Below are 21,235 nucleotides of genomic sequence, written 5' to 3'. Positions count from 1 at the left end.
AAGATATTAACTAAAAGAAATTTTAAATGAAGCAGGATGCCTTTAAACTAAAACCCTGGCTATAAAAAGTTATTTAATAAAGGAAGTTTAAATGCAGCAGGATATCTTCATTAAACTAAAACCCTGTTTATACCTTTTTAGGTTTAGTTTTTATTTAGGGATAGCTGTGCTGTAGTCAAGAGTAGATAGCATCTGAAGAGATAAAAACAAATACTGGTTCTGTAATTACTAGTTCCATGACCTAAAGACAAGTCACTTGGCCCTTCCTTTCATAAAAATGATAATATTCACATAGCCTGTACCACAGGCTGTTGTTTTTAAACTATAAAGCTCTAAATAGATGTATACAGTCTATGTAACAGAAGATATAATTGTAACTGAGTCAGAAATATTAAGTTCATTTCTTCATATTTAGCACTAAACATTTACCTACCTCCTTCTGAAAGCCAGTGCAAGTCAAGTGAACAACTCCTGAGTTTAACAAGCAAGTAGCATCTAAAAAGGAACATAGATCCATAAGTTTTAGTGATATTTGATGATAAAATTTAACTTTTTAGAATAGACTTAGCAAAGTATTAAAAAAAAAGGTATAAAAAAACCCTAATTTATGTAAAAAGCATACCAATCTTATGGATTATACATATGAACTTAACACAGTCACTTAACCTTGCTGGGCCTCATTGTATTCAAATGTAAGATAAGACTAAAGTAGCAGCTAAGATCCCTTCTATAAAGCTCTAAATCTATTATTCTCTATAAATATAAAGTCAATTATCTAATAAATTTCCCCTACAATAAGATGACAATAATAATTATTAATTCTACATAAAATGTACACATCAAAATTATATACTTAGTTTGTTTCTTAACTCTGACCATGATTCAGTGAGGTATAACAATGAAGCTGAGAAAATATCCATAAAGGCATTTCATTAAGAGAAATATGATTCAACTGAAAAGAATTAAATTCATATATTTCGTTTGTAAGGGAATTTTTCCAGAAAATTTCTCACTTCTCATTAATAAAGTAAGGCTTTATTAATAAATCCTTATTAATATTTTATTTAATATTTAATAAAGTAAAACTTTCTATGTTTAAATTCGGTAATGACTTTTCCAAGAGCCATAAGTTGTAAATAAAATACATACCAAAATTATAAGTACTGGGATTAAAAAACTGCTCAGGAGGTGGGTATGAAGGAGGAACACCTCGATTCAAACTTCTTTCATGTACCAAGATATCCAAGATGCTATTTGGAGAAGTCTTACTCACTACAGAATCCAATGACCACAGTGCAAAATAAGAGCAATTGTGAAGAAATTCTCCTGGCCTTAAAAATAAAAATGGGAGGGTGGGGTAGGGTGGGAGAGCAGTAATTTACTGACCTGATAATCACAAAACAAAATTAGGTAAAGTTAAAAAATGACTACAAAAGTAGTCTTACCTTAAAGAATCTGGCATTTGTGCATGATACCAACGATTTATATCAAAAAGACCTAAATATGTGGATGGCTTTCCTTGTCCATATGTATTCACCTGCCAGCTAAAGACTGAAACACTGGTGTCAGGAGACAGAACTGGGGGGGAAAACAACATATTTTTACACAAAGTAATTTTAACAATTCTCATTAAGAAGTGTTTATTATCTTGGGGCATTAGCCATTCTCTTCCTCCTCCAATCCATTTTCCTAATTTCTCCCTAATAGCTTCCCTAAAATCTAGGTCTGACCACTTAAAATTCCAAAGGTTTCAAAGAATCTTTGTTGCCTCTAGGATAAAATAACTTCAAAGCTTATCTTCAAATTTAAGCTCTGCTAAGTACTACCCATTTAGCTTTAGATTAAGTTAGAACCCCTCCTCTGGACCTATCACCTTAGCTGTAAAATGCAGATTAGAAGAAAGGTGACATTACAAACAAAAACTAGGAAGTTACAAAGGAAAGCTAGTTTATGGGAAGGATAATAAATTTGATTTTTACAAACAGAACCAAGGACATAGCTTGAAAGATAAAGGTAGATCATTTCCCAACTAGATTAGTCAATCCTCCAACCATGGGCAGATTACTGGAGATGTCTCATAAACAGTTCCAATTATACAGATTTCATATATATACAGTATGATAAGTAGTGTGGCACAGTAGAAAACTGCCCTTAAGAATCAAGAAGACTTAAGTTCAATTCCAATTTTGGGCATATACTTGCTGACCAACCTCAAGCAAATCACTTTAACCTTTCAGTGTTCTAGAAAACTCACTGGTAACACTTTTAAGTCACAGAAAAGTTGAAGATCTGCAATTGCTGGAAGTCCTTCAATGAGAGCACTGGCCAAGTCCCATTCAACAGAGACAATTTTACTTGTATGGATTGGGGTTAAATTAGATTAGATCCAATGATCCTCATGTTTAATTTCCAGGAGAATTTCTAGAATTCATCTACCAGCTATAAATCTTAAATATATACTATCACAACATATACTAATTACTATAATGACATTTTACAAACCTTCGTTTATGCCTTCCTCCCTGTCGATGTGGCTTCGAAATTTCTCTATGCTCTGGCATCCCAAGAGTTTGGTGTTGCTAGTCTGACCTCTCAAAGGAGATATACCACCTGTGAGATCTAGGCTGTATCTCTCTTCACAGTATTCTAACCCCTGAAACATATATTTACATAAATTATTATGGTTTTAGTTGGTTTTAAAAATCATATGCAAATTCATCTCATACCTAATATTCTAGGCAGTAAAATCTAAAGTACAAAAAAAAATACTACTAGATTATGTATGAAAAAAGATTGCCTCTTAGTACAAAAATGGTTTTATATATATATATAATAGTGGCACTTTCCTACAAACTGAGGAACTGATAAGGGATTTTTCTTGACAAAGAGTTAACACTGTCACTAAAAAAATTGTTAAAAAGCTGCATACAAGTATGCTAAAATTTAAATAAAGGCTTAACATGAAGTCAGATTAAAGTCAAAGATACTTCTGCTTAGGGAGTTTGAGGAGATGGGTCACATGGAAGAAACTCACAAAATTTACCAGAAAAGGCAGGGCTGGGCTACTGTGGCTTGCTTAATCCTGCACTGCCAAATTAAAAGTTTAATGTAGGGGTTTCCAAAGTCTAAATGATTATTACTGAATCTTCCAATCTAGTCAGAATCTGGGTGATGGGAGATAAAAGGATAATCTTCATTCCTTAGGATAGGATACTCCCTAGAATTGGAAGGGAATATTTGTGGTGGGAAGGGCCTGAAACTGAAGGTTCCTCTCAGAGATCCCCACTGCCTGAGGCTCAGGTAGAGGAAGGGTACCATAGACATTTGGCTAAAAGATTATTCTAAATCATGCCCACCAGGCTGAATTAGGGAATAACCTACTTAGGGACCTTTTCCAAAGAGGCAGATAAAATAAGACAGATTAGCATTAGTATCTCCTCATTCTCAGAAATAAAGCACCCAGAAAAAGATCAGTGTCTATCTGTTAAGCAATCCTTTACACTAAAACTTGAAAAATAAGTAATGCATAGCATGGTTTTGAGAAAAACAGAATCAAAGTATATCTCAGACCTAGAAGGAAACCAAAATTTTTAAAAGGAGGAGCCAGCTACTTGACTAATGACAGGCAAATGAGACTCAGGACTTAAATTACTTGCCCAAGACCACACATCTTGTTAGTGGCTGAACAAGATTGGAACCTAAGTCTCCTGACTCCCAGCCCAGTGCTCTTATCCCTAGAAGTATAGCAGATTTGACAGTCACTCAACAAGCACTGATTTTACATGACATTAATTTTTCAATGTAAAAAGTAAAAATATTTGGAATAGTGATACCTCACATAAACTGATAATGATTTTATTTTTTACCTCATATAGGATTTGTCCTGATGCCAAACACTTTCTATCACCAAAGGCCAGCTGAAGGAGGTGCAAACTCAAAACGTCTCCCTCGCTGAAACCACATGAAAATTTAATGATGAGCACTTTACGTTTCATATACTAAATGCTTCTACTATTATCAATATAAAATTTTCACAAATAGTGGCATTTAATTTTGTGCATATGATGAACTGATAAAAACTGAGTTGCCAGAAAGTTAGTTTGATCTGGTACATTTCAAAAACATGGTAATTTAGTATACAGGTGTGTTTATTTACATTGTTTAGTTAATACAAGAAAATAAATGCACAGTTTCTGTCAAGTTCATTTTAAAGAATCAATCAATAGGAATTATAAATTGTGCTCTATAAAAACATATATAAAATTAAATTTGAAAACCACACAACCCTAGTTGTAAATTAAATTAAAATTCTTCTCCTAAAAAGTAGTTGTACTGTTTTATGTGTTTTTTTTAACAGAGAAAATAACTAAGGAAGACAAGTTTTATGTAAATAAATTACTTCAAGGACACAAAAAGGTAGTAATAGTTACATAACAGTCCTTTTCACCCCCATGTTTTCAATCATTCCCAGCCACAGACCTCCAAAATTCCCTGCAGAAAGTAATCATTCCCAAAAACAAATTACAAATGCAGCCAGTTACTGAGTCTTTTTAGTTACTTTTAAATGATAAGTTAACACTCACCAGTATTATCTTGAACCTAAGTAATTCGGAACTAAAAATCAGCATGTCCCCCACCCAAACACACACACACACACACACACACACACACACACACACACACTTTTTGGGATGTCTACATACATACCATTTTCCAGGGCAAAAAAAAAAAATCACTCTAATCACGTAACCCTGGGGGAAAACAACTCTTTCCAAGAAAATACTCCAGAATTAAATAAAGCTAGAAATGGTGCTGTGTATTGCATGGATCACCTTATCAATAAGCAAACATTTATGCCAACAAAAGCACAGACATTTTAATATTAATTTCTTTTAATGTGAAGAGTCTGCACACCACCTAGAAGGATGATGAAATAAACCCCATTTTGAGAAAAAGCACTGTGTCATAACAGATTATATAGGAATGGTCCACTCAAGTTCCAAAAATTATAGTAGGCCACATTAGTTACTATAATCTTTCCAACTTAACCCAAATTATCCCTTAACTACACTCCAGAAAATAAAGAATGGATAAGTACAAGGAAAGGCATTTATAAAACAAAGGACTTTAAATTATTGGTTATAACCAAAAAAAAGGAAGAGAGGGGAATAAGAGTCTTTGTAAAAAAGATTCTGAGAATTACAGGACATAAATTTAGAGCACAAAGGCACTAAAGCATTCAACTAGTCTAGCCCAGTCAGTTTACATATGAAGGGACTAAAAAGCACAGAGCTTAAATGATATGCCAAGTTCACAGAAGTAGCAAGCAGCAGAGTAGGGATTTCAACCTAGGTCCAATCTAACAATATTTACAGTATACTATACTGCCCAAAGAGTAAAAGGTAGCGAAAAGGTACCTCATCATTAATAAGAATGTCAGAAACAAATCAGAGTTACTGTTAATCATATAAAACTATAATGCATCCACACTGAAATACTGAAGGCTTGGACATCATTATTTCAAAATAAATATATAGGGGTGGCTAGGTGGTGCAGTGAACAGAGCACTGAACCTGGAGTCAGGAGGACCTGAGACACTTAAAAAATTAGCCATGTGATCTTTGGGCAAGTCACTTAACCCCAACTGCCTTACCTTACACCCTCCAAAAAGCAAAAATAAATAAATAAATAAGCAGATAAATAAATAATTAAATGCAGATTAGATGTATAATGGAAACAGAGAAAAGCAACTAAAATAACAGGGGTGGTTAAAAATAAAAACACATCAGTAGAAAAAAACAGATAAAGCAAGACCCCAAAGTAAGAAAGACTTAGAGAAAAAAAAAAAGAAAGAGTTAGAGAACCTCAAGTACCATAGAAAAGATTTTTTTATTCCAAACAAGCTGCAAGACAGTGGGGGGTAGGGGTGGCCAGGTAGCACAGCAAGTAAGAGCACCAGCTCCAGTGTCAGGATGACCTGGGGATCGAATCCGGGCTCAGACACTTAGCACCCACCCAGAAACACCTGGCCGTGTAACGTTGAGCAAGTTACTTAACCCCAATTGCTTAAAAAAAAAAAAAAAAGACTGTGGGGGAAACTGGGTTTAGACCAGTATCTAACACCATATTCCACAATAAACTCAATTGAGTATGTGATCAAAATGCAAAATATAACAATTTAAAAAAGAAAATAAGGAGAATAGAAGAAAACTTCAACAATTATAGCTAGGAAGAAATTTCTTTTTTCTTTTCTTTTTTTTGAAGCATTTGGGGTTGTGTGACTTGCCCATGGCCACACAGCTACTAAATGTCTAAGGCCAAATTAGAACTCAGGTCCCTCCTGACTCTAGGATCACTACTCTATCCATGGTGCCACCTATCTACCTCAGGAAATTTCTTAATAAAAATAAAATCAATGTAGCCAGAATAAGAGACAGTGTTCGGAAGGGAAAAATAATTTTTATTAGCAATCTCAAAAGGATATCTGAGATAAAAAACTGACAAAAATATAAGACACCAAGCAAGAGCCCTCCAAAAGTCCCTAGTCATTTAAATTTACTTGCTCTGCCACCACTATCCCACTAAGGTCTCCCTGGTCTTTCCATCTGCCTTGCAAGTAAACTTTCCTTTGTGTATTACCCTACCACAACTAAAGTAAAGGGTCCTTGAAAAAATACACTACTGCTTTCCTGTTTGGGCCAGTGTTTGGTAGGGTGCCAGCATGGGAGTCGACATCCACCACAACAAAGACTGGAAAGTCTGGCGCAAGGAGCCCACGAGCCAGGACATCTACCTTTGGCTGCTGGTGAAGCTCTACTGGTTCCTGGCCTGCAGAACCAACTCGACTTTCAACAAGGTGGTCCTGAAAAGGCTGTTCATGAGCCGGACCAACCGGCGCCCCCTGTCCCTGTTGTGCATGATCAGGAAAATGAAGCTTCCTGGCCGGGAAAACAAGACTGCTGTGGTCATTGGGACAGTGACAAATGACTTGAGGATCCAGGATGTCCCCAAGCTGAAGGTGTGTGCCCTTCATGTCACTAGCAATGCTCGGAATTGCATCCTCAAGGCTAATGGGAAGGTCCTCACCTTTGACCAGCTGGCCATGAGCTCTCCCAAGGGCCGTGGCACTATCCTGCTGTCTGGTCCCCAGAAGGGCAGAGAGGTGTACAGGCATTTTGGGAAGGCCCTGGGCACTCCCCATAGCCATACCAAACCATATGTCTGATCCAAGGGCTACAAAAACTAACTCCCTTCCTCCTTGTTATATTAAAGAGTTTTGGACAAAAAAAAAATACACTGCCTCAATTTTTCTATTTTTATTTCTAAAACTCAGCAAAGCACATGACTCATAGTAAGCATTTAATGATTTTTCATCTAGTTATTTCCCAATATCTGAGTGGTCAAAGGACATGAACAGTTTTTAGAAGGAAAGTAAATTACCCACAACGACATGAAGGATTGATGAAAACCATTAATAAAATTCTTATCTCACCCTTTGAAAGTGGGCAATTATAAAAATTGAAGTTAATGTTGGAGGAACTGTGGAAAGATAGGTACACAATATGAACTGCAGTGCTGTGTGAATTGAGCCAACCTTTCTAGAAATCAATTTGGAATTGTGAAAAACGTCATTAAATTGCATGTACCATGCCTCCTTTCCTGATCCCCATGGGTAGTGCCAATTCCCCCTTGCCATTTCTCACCAATCCCACCCCTATCCAATTATTCAGTATATACTGATTTTCTATAAATTTGTCCTCCCCCAAAAGAACATCGATTCCTTGAAGGGACTTTTTGTCTTTATCTCCTCAATACCTAAAACAGGGCCTGGCATACACAATAGAGGAGATACTTCATAAATGCTGAATCTTTACCTCCACTAAAATTCTATCTTAAATCCTCAACATCAATTCCAATGACTTCATTCTTCAACTCCGTAACAAAACAGTGACATTAGACCTCATTATAATGACTAAACATATACTGAGCATCTATTCTGTTGGCTGTTACCCCAGAGCCTGGTTGTGAATCTTGGGCTCTGATACTCACTTCCTCTGTGATTTTGATAAATCTCACCTCTCTATTCCTCAGTTTTCCTACTTGCAAATTAAAAGGGAGTAAGGTTTATCTGAATGAGTTGTTCTCCGAGGTCCCTTCATAAATCTATAAACCAGTGATCCTGAAATACTACTCTCAGACATTTCAAGGTTGGTTCACTGACAATCTTAGTCTCTTATTCAAATTTCACTTGTACCTTTAAAACCAGTCTTTACCACATGGTCTGCAACTATAACATAAAACCATGCCCAACACTCAAAAGATTACCTAACTACTTAATTCTCTGAGATTAAAGGCATCCAATATAATATAAACTCCCTAAGTCCCTCTCCTCTATACCCTCATAATTTTCAAATTTCTCCTCTTTTGCTTTGGTCACACACAAAAAAAAAAGAGGTAGTTTTACAATTCACTAAGTTCTCTACCCATATGCTTTATTTTATATCCTCCTGTCTCCTCCAGGACCTTGTTCTATTGATCATACCACCTCCTTTCTTACATTTTTTTTTAATTCTCCCTTTCTCCTCTGGCTTTTTCCCATCTACCTAAAAACATGTAAGATCTCCACAAATACAGGGGAAAAAAGACTTCCCATGACCTAGCTTATCCTCTACCATTCCATCTGATAAATTTCCTGAAATAACTATTAATACCTGAACTCTATTTCTTATTCTAAATAAGCTCCTTTACCATTCCAATGAAACTCCCTTGGAATCTCTTAAGGCCTCGGATCAATAAATCCAAAGGCCTTTTTCCAATCTTCATACTCCCTGGAATCTCTTCTAAAATGACAGATCTATTGGAAACTCTCTCCTCCTTAAGCTTTAAACATAACACATTCTACTAGTTCAGTTCCTACCTCTTTACCCATTACTTTGTCTTCTTTATTGGTTCCTCGTTATTTTCTTGATTTCTTAATTCAGGGATTTCCCAAGGAGTTTGTCTTTGTAACTCATCTCTTTTCTCTCCACTTTATTCTGATAATCTGTTGAGATTTAGGGTTGCTAGGATCCTGAAATAGTGAAACACGGGTCCTGCCCGAATGAATTTTACCCAAGTCTTCTTTCAGCCGAAGTAAAACAAAGTTTATTAAAGATCCACCATATTGGGTAGATTCTTAGGGAAGCTGAACATCTGTGACACTTGTATTAACAAGCAGGCCTGAATGAAATCCAAGCACCTTCATGAAGACAAGATGGATCTTGTATATAGAAAGACTGTGAGAGTGAATCTATGGGTAGCCAAGTAGTCTAGGATAATGGGAGGCAGGGTCTAGGAAAGGATCTTGAAGAGGAGTCTAGGGAGGATCTTGATGGGACAGGGGTGACTAGAGGTCAAGCCAGGCACTAAAACAATGGGATTTAGGCTGGGAAGTACCTGAAGGCTACCTGGAGGTAAAAGACAATGGAGGGGCTAGGCTAGGTTAAGAGGAACAGATTTGGGCTTAGTTTATGGAAGGCTTATAGCCTCAAGCAAATGCCAGATCAAATGGGAAGATTCAAGGAGAGTTCAAGGGGGTTCCCAGAGCCTATACCCCATCACATCTACTCACAGGGTTTCAGTGACCACCTCTATATAACAGACACCAATATTTCTTTATCTCTAGACTTCACCTGATCTTTCTTCTGAACTCCACACTTGCATCTGTAACTTGTCTAAATATTTTGAAAATGTGGCCTTTTTGCTACTGACTTCCTTGGGAGGAGGCATACACATTGGAATCTCCGAATCAAACACTGTATCATTATTGATGATTTTTTGTAAATTCAAGTTGATAATGGAGCAAAATTATTATTTTCCATATCCCTTCAGTGATGTGATTTTCTTTTCTTTTTTTTTTTTTTAAAGCAATCGGGATTAAGTAACTTGTTCAAGGTTACATGGCCAGTTATTTCTGGGTTTGGTGCTGAGTGTCTGAGGCCAGGATTTGATCTCCAGGTCATCCCAACACTGAGGCCAGTGCTCTTACTTGCTGTGCTACTGGCCGCCCCCAGTGACATGATTTTCAAATTAGGAGAAATGATTAGTTGTCTTTGGAGAACAAAAAAAGACAAAAGGAAAGAGATTAAAGAAACAATTAGGAGGTGGAGCCAAGATGGCAGCATAGAAGCAGGAAAACTCTGTGAGGCCCCCCCCCCCATAACCACCTTAAATACCTATAAAATATGACTCTAAACAAATTTTAGAACTACAGAGCCCACAAAGTGACAAGAGAGAAACAAATCTCCCAATGAAGGCAGCCTTGAAAGCCTACAAGAAGGGTCCATCTCAGCCTGCTGGGAGCCCAGCCCAGCCCTGTGTGAGCCGGAAGTTTTAGGGTTTTAGCCCCAGGGCGGCCCTGATCAGCAGTGGCTAGAGGGACATGGGGAGAGTGGAGGACCAGCAGCTGTGGTGGTTTCCAGAATTATCAACCCATAAATGCCAAAGACAAAGTAAAAGGTCAGTGTGGAACTCTGTTGAAACTGGGGGGGGACAGAGGAGCTGGTCTGGCCCCTGCCCTCAGGGCAAGAAGTAGCCAAGATATGGCAGCTGCAGCTGCCACGTGGCTGCTTCAGAGATCCTGGCCTGAAGATTGTAGAGGAACCAAGCAACCATTCAGAGGGTAATTGCTCTTGCTTTAACCTGCTTGGATCTGGATCACTGTCTTAGAATCATGTTTTACTTACCTATCTTGTGTAGACTGAACAGCCCATAAGTAGCAGCAATTTCGAGGATCATTTTCAGGTTCTTGGAAAGTAACAGCATAAACAGGTACTCTTCCTCCTTCTAACTGGGCATAATACCTGTAGGAGGCAAAACAGAATATTAATAAACTTCACATAATTTAAATTATAACCTTAGTTACATAGCTTTCCAATTCTTTAAAATTATCTGAGAAATGATACAAAGTTATGTCATGTATCATTTCATTATCTTAATTTCTTAAACCATAGATCTATCCTCAATATAGCATGCATTCATTGCTTCAACATAACAGCCCTTCTCCATTTCAATACCCATCTATGGGAAGTTATTGCAGGATTTTGTAGATATTAAATAAATAAAAGAATAAAAATATCATTAAAAGAAAATCATACTGAAACAGTCGAGTGTTGACAGGTATAAGCCAAGAAGTTTCTAGGATTTCCCTTAAATTTTAAATAACATTTGTAATCCAACTCCCTCAAAGGTAAATTAAACATCACAATATTTTTTATTTGATAAAATGGCTGATTCTACACAGTCAAGCAATATTATATAAACAAAAACTCAGTATTACATTTTGGGGAGTCAAAATATTACTTAAAAAAACCCCGACTCTGTATGCAAATAAAATTTTCATATGAGATAAAGGAGACTACTTTAGATGGAGAATGTTGAAGCTGGAATAAATATCAGATATCACAGACTAAGGACTTTTATAATACAAAGTAGTTATGTAGACATTAGCTAGCATAGTAAAGGATTTTCAGTTAGTAATCTCATACATTAATTTTCAAAAATACTAACACAGAAAATATTAAAACTATATTCAGCATAAAATTAATCCTTCATTAATATAAAATATACTTAAGGAGATAACACCTTAAAATAGTATAGATGCCAATTATTAATATACAATATACATACAATTTTATATTTACAGTCTTATACTTTTCAGAAATTTCTTCCATAGTTTCATTAAGATATGCAGAAGTGATAGTTAATAAAGCTTGCGAGATAGAGGTTCATTATTGTGATATCTGAAATATGATAATGTAACCTTTTAAGACAGCTTTAAAAATCAGTTACATTTAGCTATTAGCCATAGAACTTCTCTTATTCTATGAAGATACATGAGTTCTGAAATTTTGCAGGTGGGAGGGCCAGAAGAGGATTTAGGACTTAAAAGATTTAACTGTAGTAGGCAACCACTTTATTGACAAAGATCAGCATCTGTTACTCTACTTAAGAGTTACCTGGGACCTTTGAGAGGTTGTAAGTTGCTCAAGGTCACAAAGGCAGCATGTGTCAGAGGTGGTACTTGAACTCAGGTCTTCCTGACTCCAAGGTTGGCCCTCTGGTCACTATTCCACACTGCCTCTAAATATTTATTTAAAAAAATCATTCTCAACAATTTCAGTAAGGGCTCATTCTAGATTACTGCAGTTAAATACCAAAGGCAGAGTTAGTTTGAATACTCAAGTAATGGATTTATATTTTTAAAGTTAAAATGTGCTAAAAACAGTACATTAAGAGTTGAATTATCTTCCACACAGCCTAGAAATCAGCATTTTTGATAACACGAATTTTTAATCCATTAACCAAGCATAATGCTGTTAGTAAAATTTAATTAAACATTAACTGCAAGGCACTGGGGATACAAATACAGAAGTGAGACAGTCCCAGCCCTCAAGGAGCTTACATTCTACTTACATTATACTCTGAGCTTAAGGCAGCACACAGACATTTAAACGGAGATATTCTATGAATTGTATTAGGGGAAAAAATCCTTTAAACAGTGGGAGATACGGGACTGTCAGAGGTGAGAAGGCAGGACTTGAAATGAAGAACTGAGAGTCATCCAAGTACAGGCAGAAACTGAAACCATGTAAGCACATCAACAATCCAGTGGAACTATTACAGAGAAAAGAGCAAAGGGTCTATGACCATGTGGAAGCCTATATAGATAATAGGTGAGTGAAAACTGTAAAGGGAACACACATACAAAGCAAAATATAAAAAAGTGGGAGGTGATCATATCCCCAAAACCAAGGAGCAAAGTTCCAATGAGTAGAGGATTGCCAAGAGTAATGAAAATTCAAAAAAGTCAAAAAGCAAAAAGTCTATTACTGGAATTTTATAAGGTGTCATCAATGTTAGATTTAAGTGTAGTGATAAAGGCCTGAGAAGGACAAAGTCAATGAAGGAGCTGATTGGTAGGCATCACTGTATTTTATTATAAAGGTAACAGGGAATTACTGGAATTTAGTAGCAGGGTAATATCATTCAAGACCTGAATTAAATTTATTTTGATGACTACATGGAGGATTGGAGTAGGGACAGAGCTGAGGCACAAGGATAAATTAGGAAGCTAAAATGATAGTACAAGCACATGATGAAAGCTTAAACTAGTTGTTGAAGATGTGAGAGACTCTGTGGTGGTAAAAACATGATTTGACAACTGACTGACTGAAAAAGTGTAATGAGGGAGAGTGAGGAGTCAAGAAAACACCCAGGTCACAAATAAGATGCCTAAAAGGATGATTTCCTTGACTGAAAAGAGTTTCTGAAGGGGGTGTTTTGTTTTATGTTTTGTGTATGTTAAGTTTGAGATGTTTACAGAGTATCCAGTTAGAAATGTCCACTATGCAACTGGTGATGAATTTAATGCCAGCATACCCACTTATGCTCCACCCAGACTCTGTTCAACCTATGGGAGGTGGTGTGGTCACCAAGTAAGAGAGAATAAATACACAGAAAAGAGAATACAGGACAATCTTGGAGTTGGAAAAGGGTAGGACAAAATAGCACAAAGTTTTTGTGGGATAATAATACAAGCGAGTTCAAAATAGCTTAAAGATCATTTCACAAACAGAATAAATGTAGAAGCTGAACTGATTTTTTTCCTGACTGATTTTCCCTTCCACTACTCTTGGAAGTAATCCAGAGTAAATTTTCCAACCTGATTTTCTATTTCTATTTCAAGATCAGATAGTATTCTAAGTAGTACTAATTGCTTCATCATATATAATGATAGCTCTTAACTACCAAATGAAATTTTTTACTGACAATTGCTTAGGGTAGAGATTCAAGTTAAAAAAAAAAGATTTTGAAGATTATAAATAAAAAGTTCTCTTCTAACATTCTGAGAAAAGAATGAATTAAAAGGAAATTCTTTTTGTCCCTCTTATGCTTCTTTCCTGTTACTGTACAAACTAAGGCATATATATGAATGAAAAGCTTACAAATCACTACTATTCAAAAATCACCACAAAACAAAAATCTAATTTCTGACCCCTTAAGATAACAGCAACAGTAAAAAAAAACAAAAAAACAGCCCTTACCTTCAGAATGGTCATTCACACTATCCCCTCCCCATCCAATTCAGTTAACTTGTCTGAAGATTTCTATTAAACTTAAAAGAAATTTTCCCCCCTAGAACTAGTTCAGGTGGCAAAATCATCAGTACATACCACTTTCATTGTGTTATAGTAAGAAGAAACAAAATTTTATTTCCCATACCACACTCTGCTACAGGCATGGATTGAGGCACATGGTCAACAGTTGGTTTTGCTTAAGTGTATTATTTATTTAAAGAGTGTGTTCTACCTGAAGTGGGTACTAGGAAATGACAGTGATGTTTTAATCTGGGATTTCAGATGCTTTGATAATTAAATCCATGTTGTTTCATTTAGGGAACTACTAGTTATTTTTGCTGTTCCCTGTCTAGTGATGTAAATCATGATTTAAAGTTCTCACCCTAATTTTTGTTATGTTTTAATATTTATAAAAAAGCTCAAACTAGCAATAACCATCTGTGGAAGAGAAAAATACATTGATTATACTCACTCCTTTTTCAAAGTTTTCATGTTCCAAAGGGCTAGACAGCCATCAGAAAAACCTGCAGCAAGTTGGTTGGTCCTGCTTATATAGCTAAGGGTTGAAATTGCAGTTCCTGATGGACTTAGTAACTGGAAACAGAGATGTCTTCCCTCTCGGGTCACACCTTCTCTGATGTGTGGAACTTCAGCTGGGATGCCAGTTATAACTTCAAGATCTAGATATAATAATGAGTGATAAACAAGGTTATGAAGAATATAAAGCAAAAAAAAAGTCATTCATTATTCAGGCCTCATAAATTTCTTAAGAGTATAAAAAAACAAAACTGATCCTTTAAGACTAAAACCATGCTTTTATGTCTCATATCTTTAACTCTCAATGAATCATAAACAAACAGAATACCAATCTTTTAAAATACTTAAAAAGGAAATATGCTTTGAATAAATATGAAACCTTATTTAAAACAAGACAGAATTTTTAAAACAGTAACTTTCAGGTACAGCTAGGTGGCCCAGTGAATATATAGCACCAGCTCTGGAGACAGGAGGATCTGAGTTCAAATATGACCTCAGACACTTGACATTTACTTGCTATGTGACCTTGGGCAAGTCACTTAACCTCCAACTTGCCTTGCCTCCCCACTCCAAAAAAAAAATGTAATTTTCAGAAATGATTAAATACAAATGTCAGAAAGCTAAAGCAATTTCCCTAAAATCTGCTAATGACAATTACAATAAACATAACTTCTGCCACTTTTTAATAGGACTGCCTCATTCCAAGCTTCTTGATACTCTCTTCTTTTGGGAATTGTGAATTCACTCTCTTGGCTCTCCTACCTCTGATCCCTCCTTCAAGCTTTCTCTGCAGCTCTATACCTTCCTCCTGTCTGTAGAAGCTCTGTTCTCTTCCTTCTCTAGTCTCTTTTCCTTGCCTACCTGACCTACTCCAGTATCAATGGTCACTTCAATGAATATGACTCCCAAGTCCACATATCCAGACTCATATCTCCCAGGGACTCTAGTCTGGCTTTTCAAAATTGTCTGCTAGGCTGCTTTACCTAAACACACAAATACCACCTCAAACGAAGTCTTAATTTTCCCTGTATTCCTTTCCTTTTGTTTTCACTTAACTTCTCAATACTCTACATTTAACTTGTTTATATCTGGTCACCCTAGGATTTAAACCTGAGAATCATCTTTGATACTTGTTCTTCCTTCCTTACAAAGTCACCATACCAGGTCAGGCACTCATTAATTCTTATTAGAATACTGTAATGGCTTATATGGTCCCCCTCTGTCTCTTCTCTCCAAACAATCCTTCACACAGCTAACAAGATAATCTTCTTAATGGAGAGATCTCACTCCCCTTTTCAAAAAACTTTATGATGGCCCCAACTGCATATATAATAAATATAAATTCCCTGATATGGTATATATGGGATTTGTAGTTTGAACTAGATCCAAAATATCTTTCTAGCTTTATTTCATTTTACCTTCACAACATATATTTATGTTTTTGACAAAACAGACTACTAGCTGTTCTGGAATTTTGCATTATGCTCTTCTGCTCAGATTTACCGTCACTGCCTATAATGCACTCTCTCTTCATCTTCTGTGTTCTGAAGTCCTTTTCTTTCTTTTAATAACTACCTTTTAGGTACCACTCTTACCAAAAAGGCTTTCCTAATGCCCTGACCTAAATATAATCCAACCAGTCCTCAAATATTTCTAAAAAGCCACTGTGGTATGGAACTCTCTTTCATCCCTTTATCATATTCTACCTTGTATCAGACTTAGTTATCTACTCTGAGGGAGAGACCAGAGGCAGTGTGTGCCAGGCAAGTCAAACACCACCACAACTTTGGGTCACCATCTGCTTTTGGACTCTGATGGAGAAAGATCAGAAGGATCCTGAAGTCAGGACTCTTAGGAATATTAGTATCACTTAAATGACTGGATCTGCTTCCAAAGACATCACTGAAATAAGAAATCATTGCAGAGAAGATTATCATCATTTTTTAGTATCACCACCAACACCTGCTCACCAACTGCTACCAGTGCCTCCTAGAACACTGGTCGGGCTTGCAGCCCGGGCCATTATCTAGGGTCTAGGTTAAGCAGCAAGATATCTAGAGAGACAAGAACAGTATGTTCTAGGTAAGCTAAACCATCACCACCTCCCTTCAGATCCTGTTGGAGGCAGCCCAGTACCCTGAATTGCTATAATCAGTTTTCCAGACTAGTACCCAAACCATCATTCTTGGAAGCAACTCCTATGGAAACGCAGTGTGACAGATACTCCAGGAGGTACTGCAGATACAGCTGCTGAAAATCCACAAAGTTTTTGCTACCAAAGTCCTTAGCACTGCCAAATGCCTCAACGTCAGAAAATGACATGATTTTATCAGTAGGAATGACACTAAAGAAACACTGTCATTTGTTTTGCTGCTGCACAATGATGATTACAGGATCTTTCAATTTAACTTGAAATCAAAAGCTTCCATATATACTGTTTCCTCCATTAGAATGTAAGCTCTTTGAGAGCAGTAACTGTCTTACTTTCTTATTTGTATCCCTAACATTTAGCACAGAATAAACATTTATTGATTCATTTGTTCACGTTAGGAATAACCCTTCTATGAGACCAGCACTTGGAGATTAGGAAACGTATTTTCTTTACTATATACCCTGTACTTGAAGCACACTGCCATGAACAAAAAGACACCTTAAGCGCTTGATTTGTTGATTTAAAAGTATGTATATTTTAAAACCAATGGTCCATTTCTATTAAGTGCTTTAGAATTTTCAAGCATTAACTTTTTTCCCCCAATAAAAATATTACCTGATGCCTCTATCTCATTTTGACTGCAAGACAAGTCATCCAAACAGAGATCAATGAGAAGGACCTGCCCAACATCAGTAACCACAGCTGCCACACCAAAAAGCCATCGAAGACTCTGGTGTAAATGCTGAGTACTTGCACTGGCTCCTCCATGATTAATTATTGGTTCAATGGCAGTTACCTAAAAACAGAATACAAGATCTATAATAAATCTATACCAGGTATAAGTATGCTGGAGTCTTCAGATTCATATAGAATTATATCCAAAGAATTAATCATATTAAAATCCTAAGGTACTAATTCAGGAAGGAACAAAGGCAAAATAAAGATCATTTAAACTTGTCTTAAACCTTAAAAGAGAAAAAAATTATGTAATTTTCAAACAGTGATTAATATTGCTTTAATTTCTCAAATCATTTTCCGGCTCTTAGAGGCAGGGGCATTGGATTCTGGTACTTGTGTAAGCAAAGTAATACATGGGTTCACCAAGAAAGGGATGCAAATTATTCTAACAATAATGATGATGATTATGAAAATGTTAACAGCTGACAGCTGTATAGTGCTTTACTATATATTACAATATTTATATCAAAAGAGTATAGCAAGTTTTATCCTCATTTTACACACAACAATTTTATTAAGGTGAGGAGAGCAAATATTATCCCCATTCAATTGAAGAGGACACTGAGTTTTAGAAAGATTAAATATTTTGCAATTGGCATATTGCTAGTAATTGGAAGAGCCAGAATTCAAACCCAAATCTGCAGGACAAATCTAATATTCTTTGCACTACACCAAAAATAATTACCATAATTACTTGTGATCAAGTTATTTTAATAATTAAAAAAGCTCATGATCTCATGAGTATTTCTGCCATCAGAACACACTGCAAGTTATACATTTCTTGAATTTTGTAGTTTTGTACTGTTAGCCATGTTCGCTCATAAATTCACCAGGAAACCAACATGCTGAAGGCTTTCATTTCATCCTCTTGATGTTAATTTTGTAATTTTAGACAAGGAAATTAAAAAAATTTTAAAGACCATTAAAACTTTTACATGGATAACTGAAAAGTTTCAAAATAAAAAGAGGATGTGCATAGGAGTCTAATATTTTCATCTATTAATAGGAACAAAATAGGATCCATGCTTTTATTTCAGTTAAATATGGGCAGTAAGGTCTTAAAATTTCATTTAATTTTTTTTGTTCACAAAAATTTTAAAATAATCATCTTTCCTAATTTGAAAATCATGGCACTGAAGGGATATAGAAAATAATAATCTTGCTCATTATCAGCTTGAATTTGCTTTTAAAAATCAATAGATTATTTGATTCAGAGATTCCAATGCTAGATATATGCCCCTTCCTAAGGAAGTCAATAGCAATACAGCCATATTTTCAAAATATTAATAGCAGAATATAATATTTTGGAGGAACAAAGATCCTGCAACAGAGTAAATGCCCATCAAATGGAAATGGTTAAATGAATTGTAGTACAAGAATGCAATGATTAGGGGCAGCCAGGTAGCACAGCGAGTAAGAGCACTGGCTCCAGTGTGGGGATGACCTGGAGATCGAGTCTCGGGCTCAGACACTTAGCACCCACCCAGAAACACCTGGCCGTGTAACCTTGAGCAAGTTACTTAACCCCAATTGCTTAGGGGCGACCAGGTGGCTCAGTGAGTAAAAGCACTGGCTCCAGTGTCAGGATGACCTGGATCAAATCCCGGGCTCAGATACTCAGCACCACACCCAGAAATAACTGGCCATGTAACCTTGAGCAAGGTACTTAACCCCCACTGCTTTAAAAAAAAAAAAAAGAATGTAATGGGGTAATCCTATACTCCATGAAATAATGAATATAAGACAAACATGGAAAGACTTACAAACTGATGCAAAGAGAAGCAGAACTAGGAAAACAATATGTGCAGTGACTACAATACTTTAAATGGAAAGAAAAAGAGGAAAAAAAAAGCAATGAAAACTCAATGCTAAGAAATTAGAATACTAAGCCTAGCCTAAGAGACTTGAGAAGACAAATTCCCATTTTTCCACAGATGTGGTGGTGAACTCTTCAACACTACATATAAACTCATACTTTTTCATTTTATTAGTCTTGCTGAATTTTCTTCCTCCATATTTATATTCTTTTTTAAATAAAGAATAGTTCTATGGTAAAGGGGAAATGGCAAATAAATATAGGTAATATTAAAAACCAAAGATTTATTTTTTTAAAAAATAGTCAGGATTAGACCAAGTATATAACAAGGAAATCCATTCTAGAGGTAACATAATCTGGTGAAAATTAAGGGTTTTACAGTTATCTCAGAGAAGTGAAAATTCCTTAGCAGAAAAAATTACAGATGTGTTTATATGTACAAATAAGAGTATAAATAAATACAGATATCATAGACATATATAGATTCATATATGGAAACAGACAGGCTTGTACATATCTCATTATACAACTGACCAAAAACTCAATAAAGCAAAATTTAACTTGGTGTTTTAAAGGTTTTCCTGAAAAGACTTTCCCATTAATTGTTTAAAAAATGTTAAGATTCCTCGAAAAATGCAACCACAAAGATAATGAATGTTCAACAACACTTTAACAAGTATCATAAAAACAAGGTATAAAATAGGGAAATGTGTTTGTTACTGTCATAGAGGACTCATGTCCAGGACTGTTCTTTAAATACACACTGAAGATAATGAGAGCCTCAAAAATCACCAATTGTATGTACAGTGCTGAAAGCACCTAGCTCCAAAACACTACACTGTCTTTTTAATTGCCATGTTTATTCAAAAAGGATTTACCTAATAAGCCATACAGAAAAAGATTAGTTTAAAAAAAAAGCCTACTGTCCTATAACACACAGCTGAAAGCTCGAGTTCAATATATACATCTGGATAGGCAATGTAGATGGACAATGAGTTGTGTTCAAAAAGAGATAGGAGGAAAAGAGACAGGAGGATCACATTTTAAAATTGTGACGTGCTTTTAGTGGTCTCATGCATTTTCAATTAGATGTTGGAAAATAATATAACTTTTAAAGATACAGATAAGAAAATTTCTACTAACATTGATTAACATCCTGGAAAGCAAAAAGGAAATTTATACCAATGACTTTTGGTTAACATATTTAAAGTTATGATGGTACTATACCCAGAGTTTCTACATTCAATATATGCCATTATTTAGTTTTTCTTTAAAAACTAACTCTGATTTTCTTTAAAAACAAAACAAAAAACCAAACCAAACCAAACAAACAAAAAAATAGCTTGGGCAATGGTTCTGCAATGTAGTGGAAAGAACACTAGATGTGGTTTCGAAAGACATGGATTCAAATGCTGGCTCTATCACTGTTAGCTACATGATGTTAAAGTAACTTCCTCCTCTGCAAAATGAGGGACTCAAACTAGAGGATATCTTTTCAAAACTATCATTCTGTGCAACTCAGAAAACCTGGGATAGTTTCCAAGCTCCTCTCCTCCTTACCAGCAATGTGACTTTAGGCAAACTTCATCACTATGAACTTGTTTCCTCAAATTTTTTTAAAATTACCTTTACTAACTCCCTTAAGTCAACTAGGTAGCTCAGCTGATAGGAGTGTAGGGTCAGGAGTCAGAAGACCCAAGTTCAAATCCAAACTCAGACACTTACTAGCTGTGTGACCCTGGGTAAATCACTTAACCCTGTTTGCTTTAGTTTCCTTGTCTGTCAAATTAGCTGGAGAAGGAAATGGCAAACCACTCCAGTATCTTTGTCAAGAAAACTGTCCCCAAAAAGAGATCTCAAAGAGTCAGACATAAC

At 35.8% G+C, this 21,235-nt stretch overlaps 1 protein-coding gene and 1 pseudogene across 4 annotated transcripts in view; one reads left to right on the top strand and one right to left on the bottom strand.

Annotated features, from left to right (window-relative positions):
* AHCTF1 (AT-hook containing transcription factor 1) overlaps window positions 1–21,235 on the bottom strand; it is a 111,740-nt gene that overhangs the window by 59,765 nt on the left and 30,740 nt on the right. For all 4 annotated transcript variants that reach the window (XM_069069127.1, XM_069069125.1, XM_069069126.1 and 1 more), the window contains 8 exons: window positions 17,422–17,602; window positions 14,590–14,797; window positions 10,725–10,841; window positions 3,867–3,951; window positions 2,503–2,653; window positions 1,446–1,578; window positions 1,150–1,331; window positions 434–495 (listed from right to left, as the gene is read on the bottom strand). In XM_069069127.1, the coding sequence (XP_068925228.1) occupies window positions 434–495; window positions 1,150–1,331; window positions 1,446–1,578; window positions 2,503–2,653; window positions 3,867–3,951; window positions 10,725–10,841; window positions 14,590–14,797; window positions 17,422–17,602 (1,119 nt within the window). The remainder of the gene's footprint in view (window positions 1–433; window positions 496–1,149; window positions 1,332–1,445; window positions 1,579–2,502; window positions 2,654–3,866; window positions 3,952–10,724; window positions 10,842–14,589; window positions 14,798–17,421; window positions 17,603–21,235) is intronic.
* On the top strand, window positions 6,243–10,718 carry LOC138146984 (large ribosomal subunit protein eL18 pseudogene; annotated as a pseudogene).

Source organism: Petaurus breviceps, unplaced genomic scaffold (genome assembly GCF_028583685.1).
Source record: "Petaurus breviceps papuanus isolate PSGF00001 unplaced genomic scaffold, PetGlider_PUasm1.0 90778, whole genome shotgun sequence".
Taxonomy (NCBI): Eukaryota; Metazoa; Chordata; class Mammalia; order Diprotodontia; family Petauridae; genus Petaurus; species Petaurus breviceps.
Note: the sequence above shows the minus strand (reverse complement) of the source record. Positions and strands in the feature narration are given on the sequence as shown.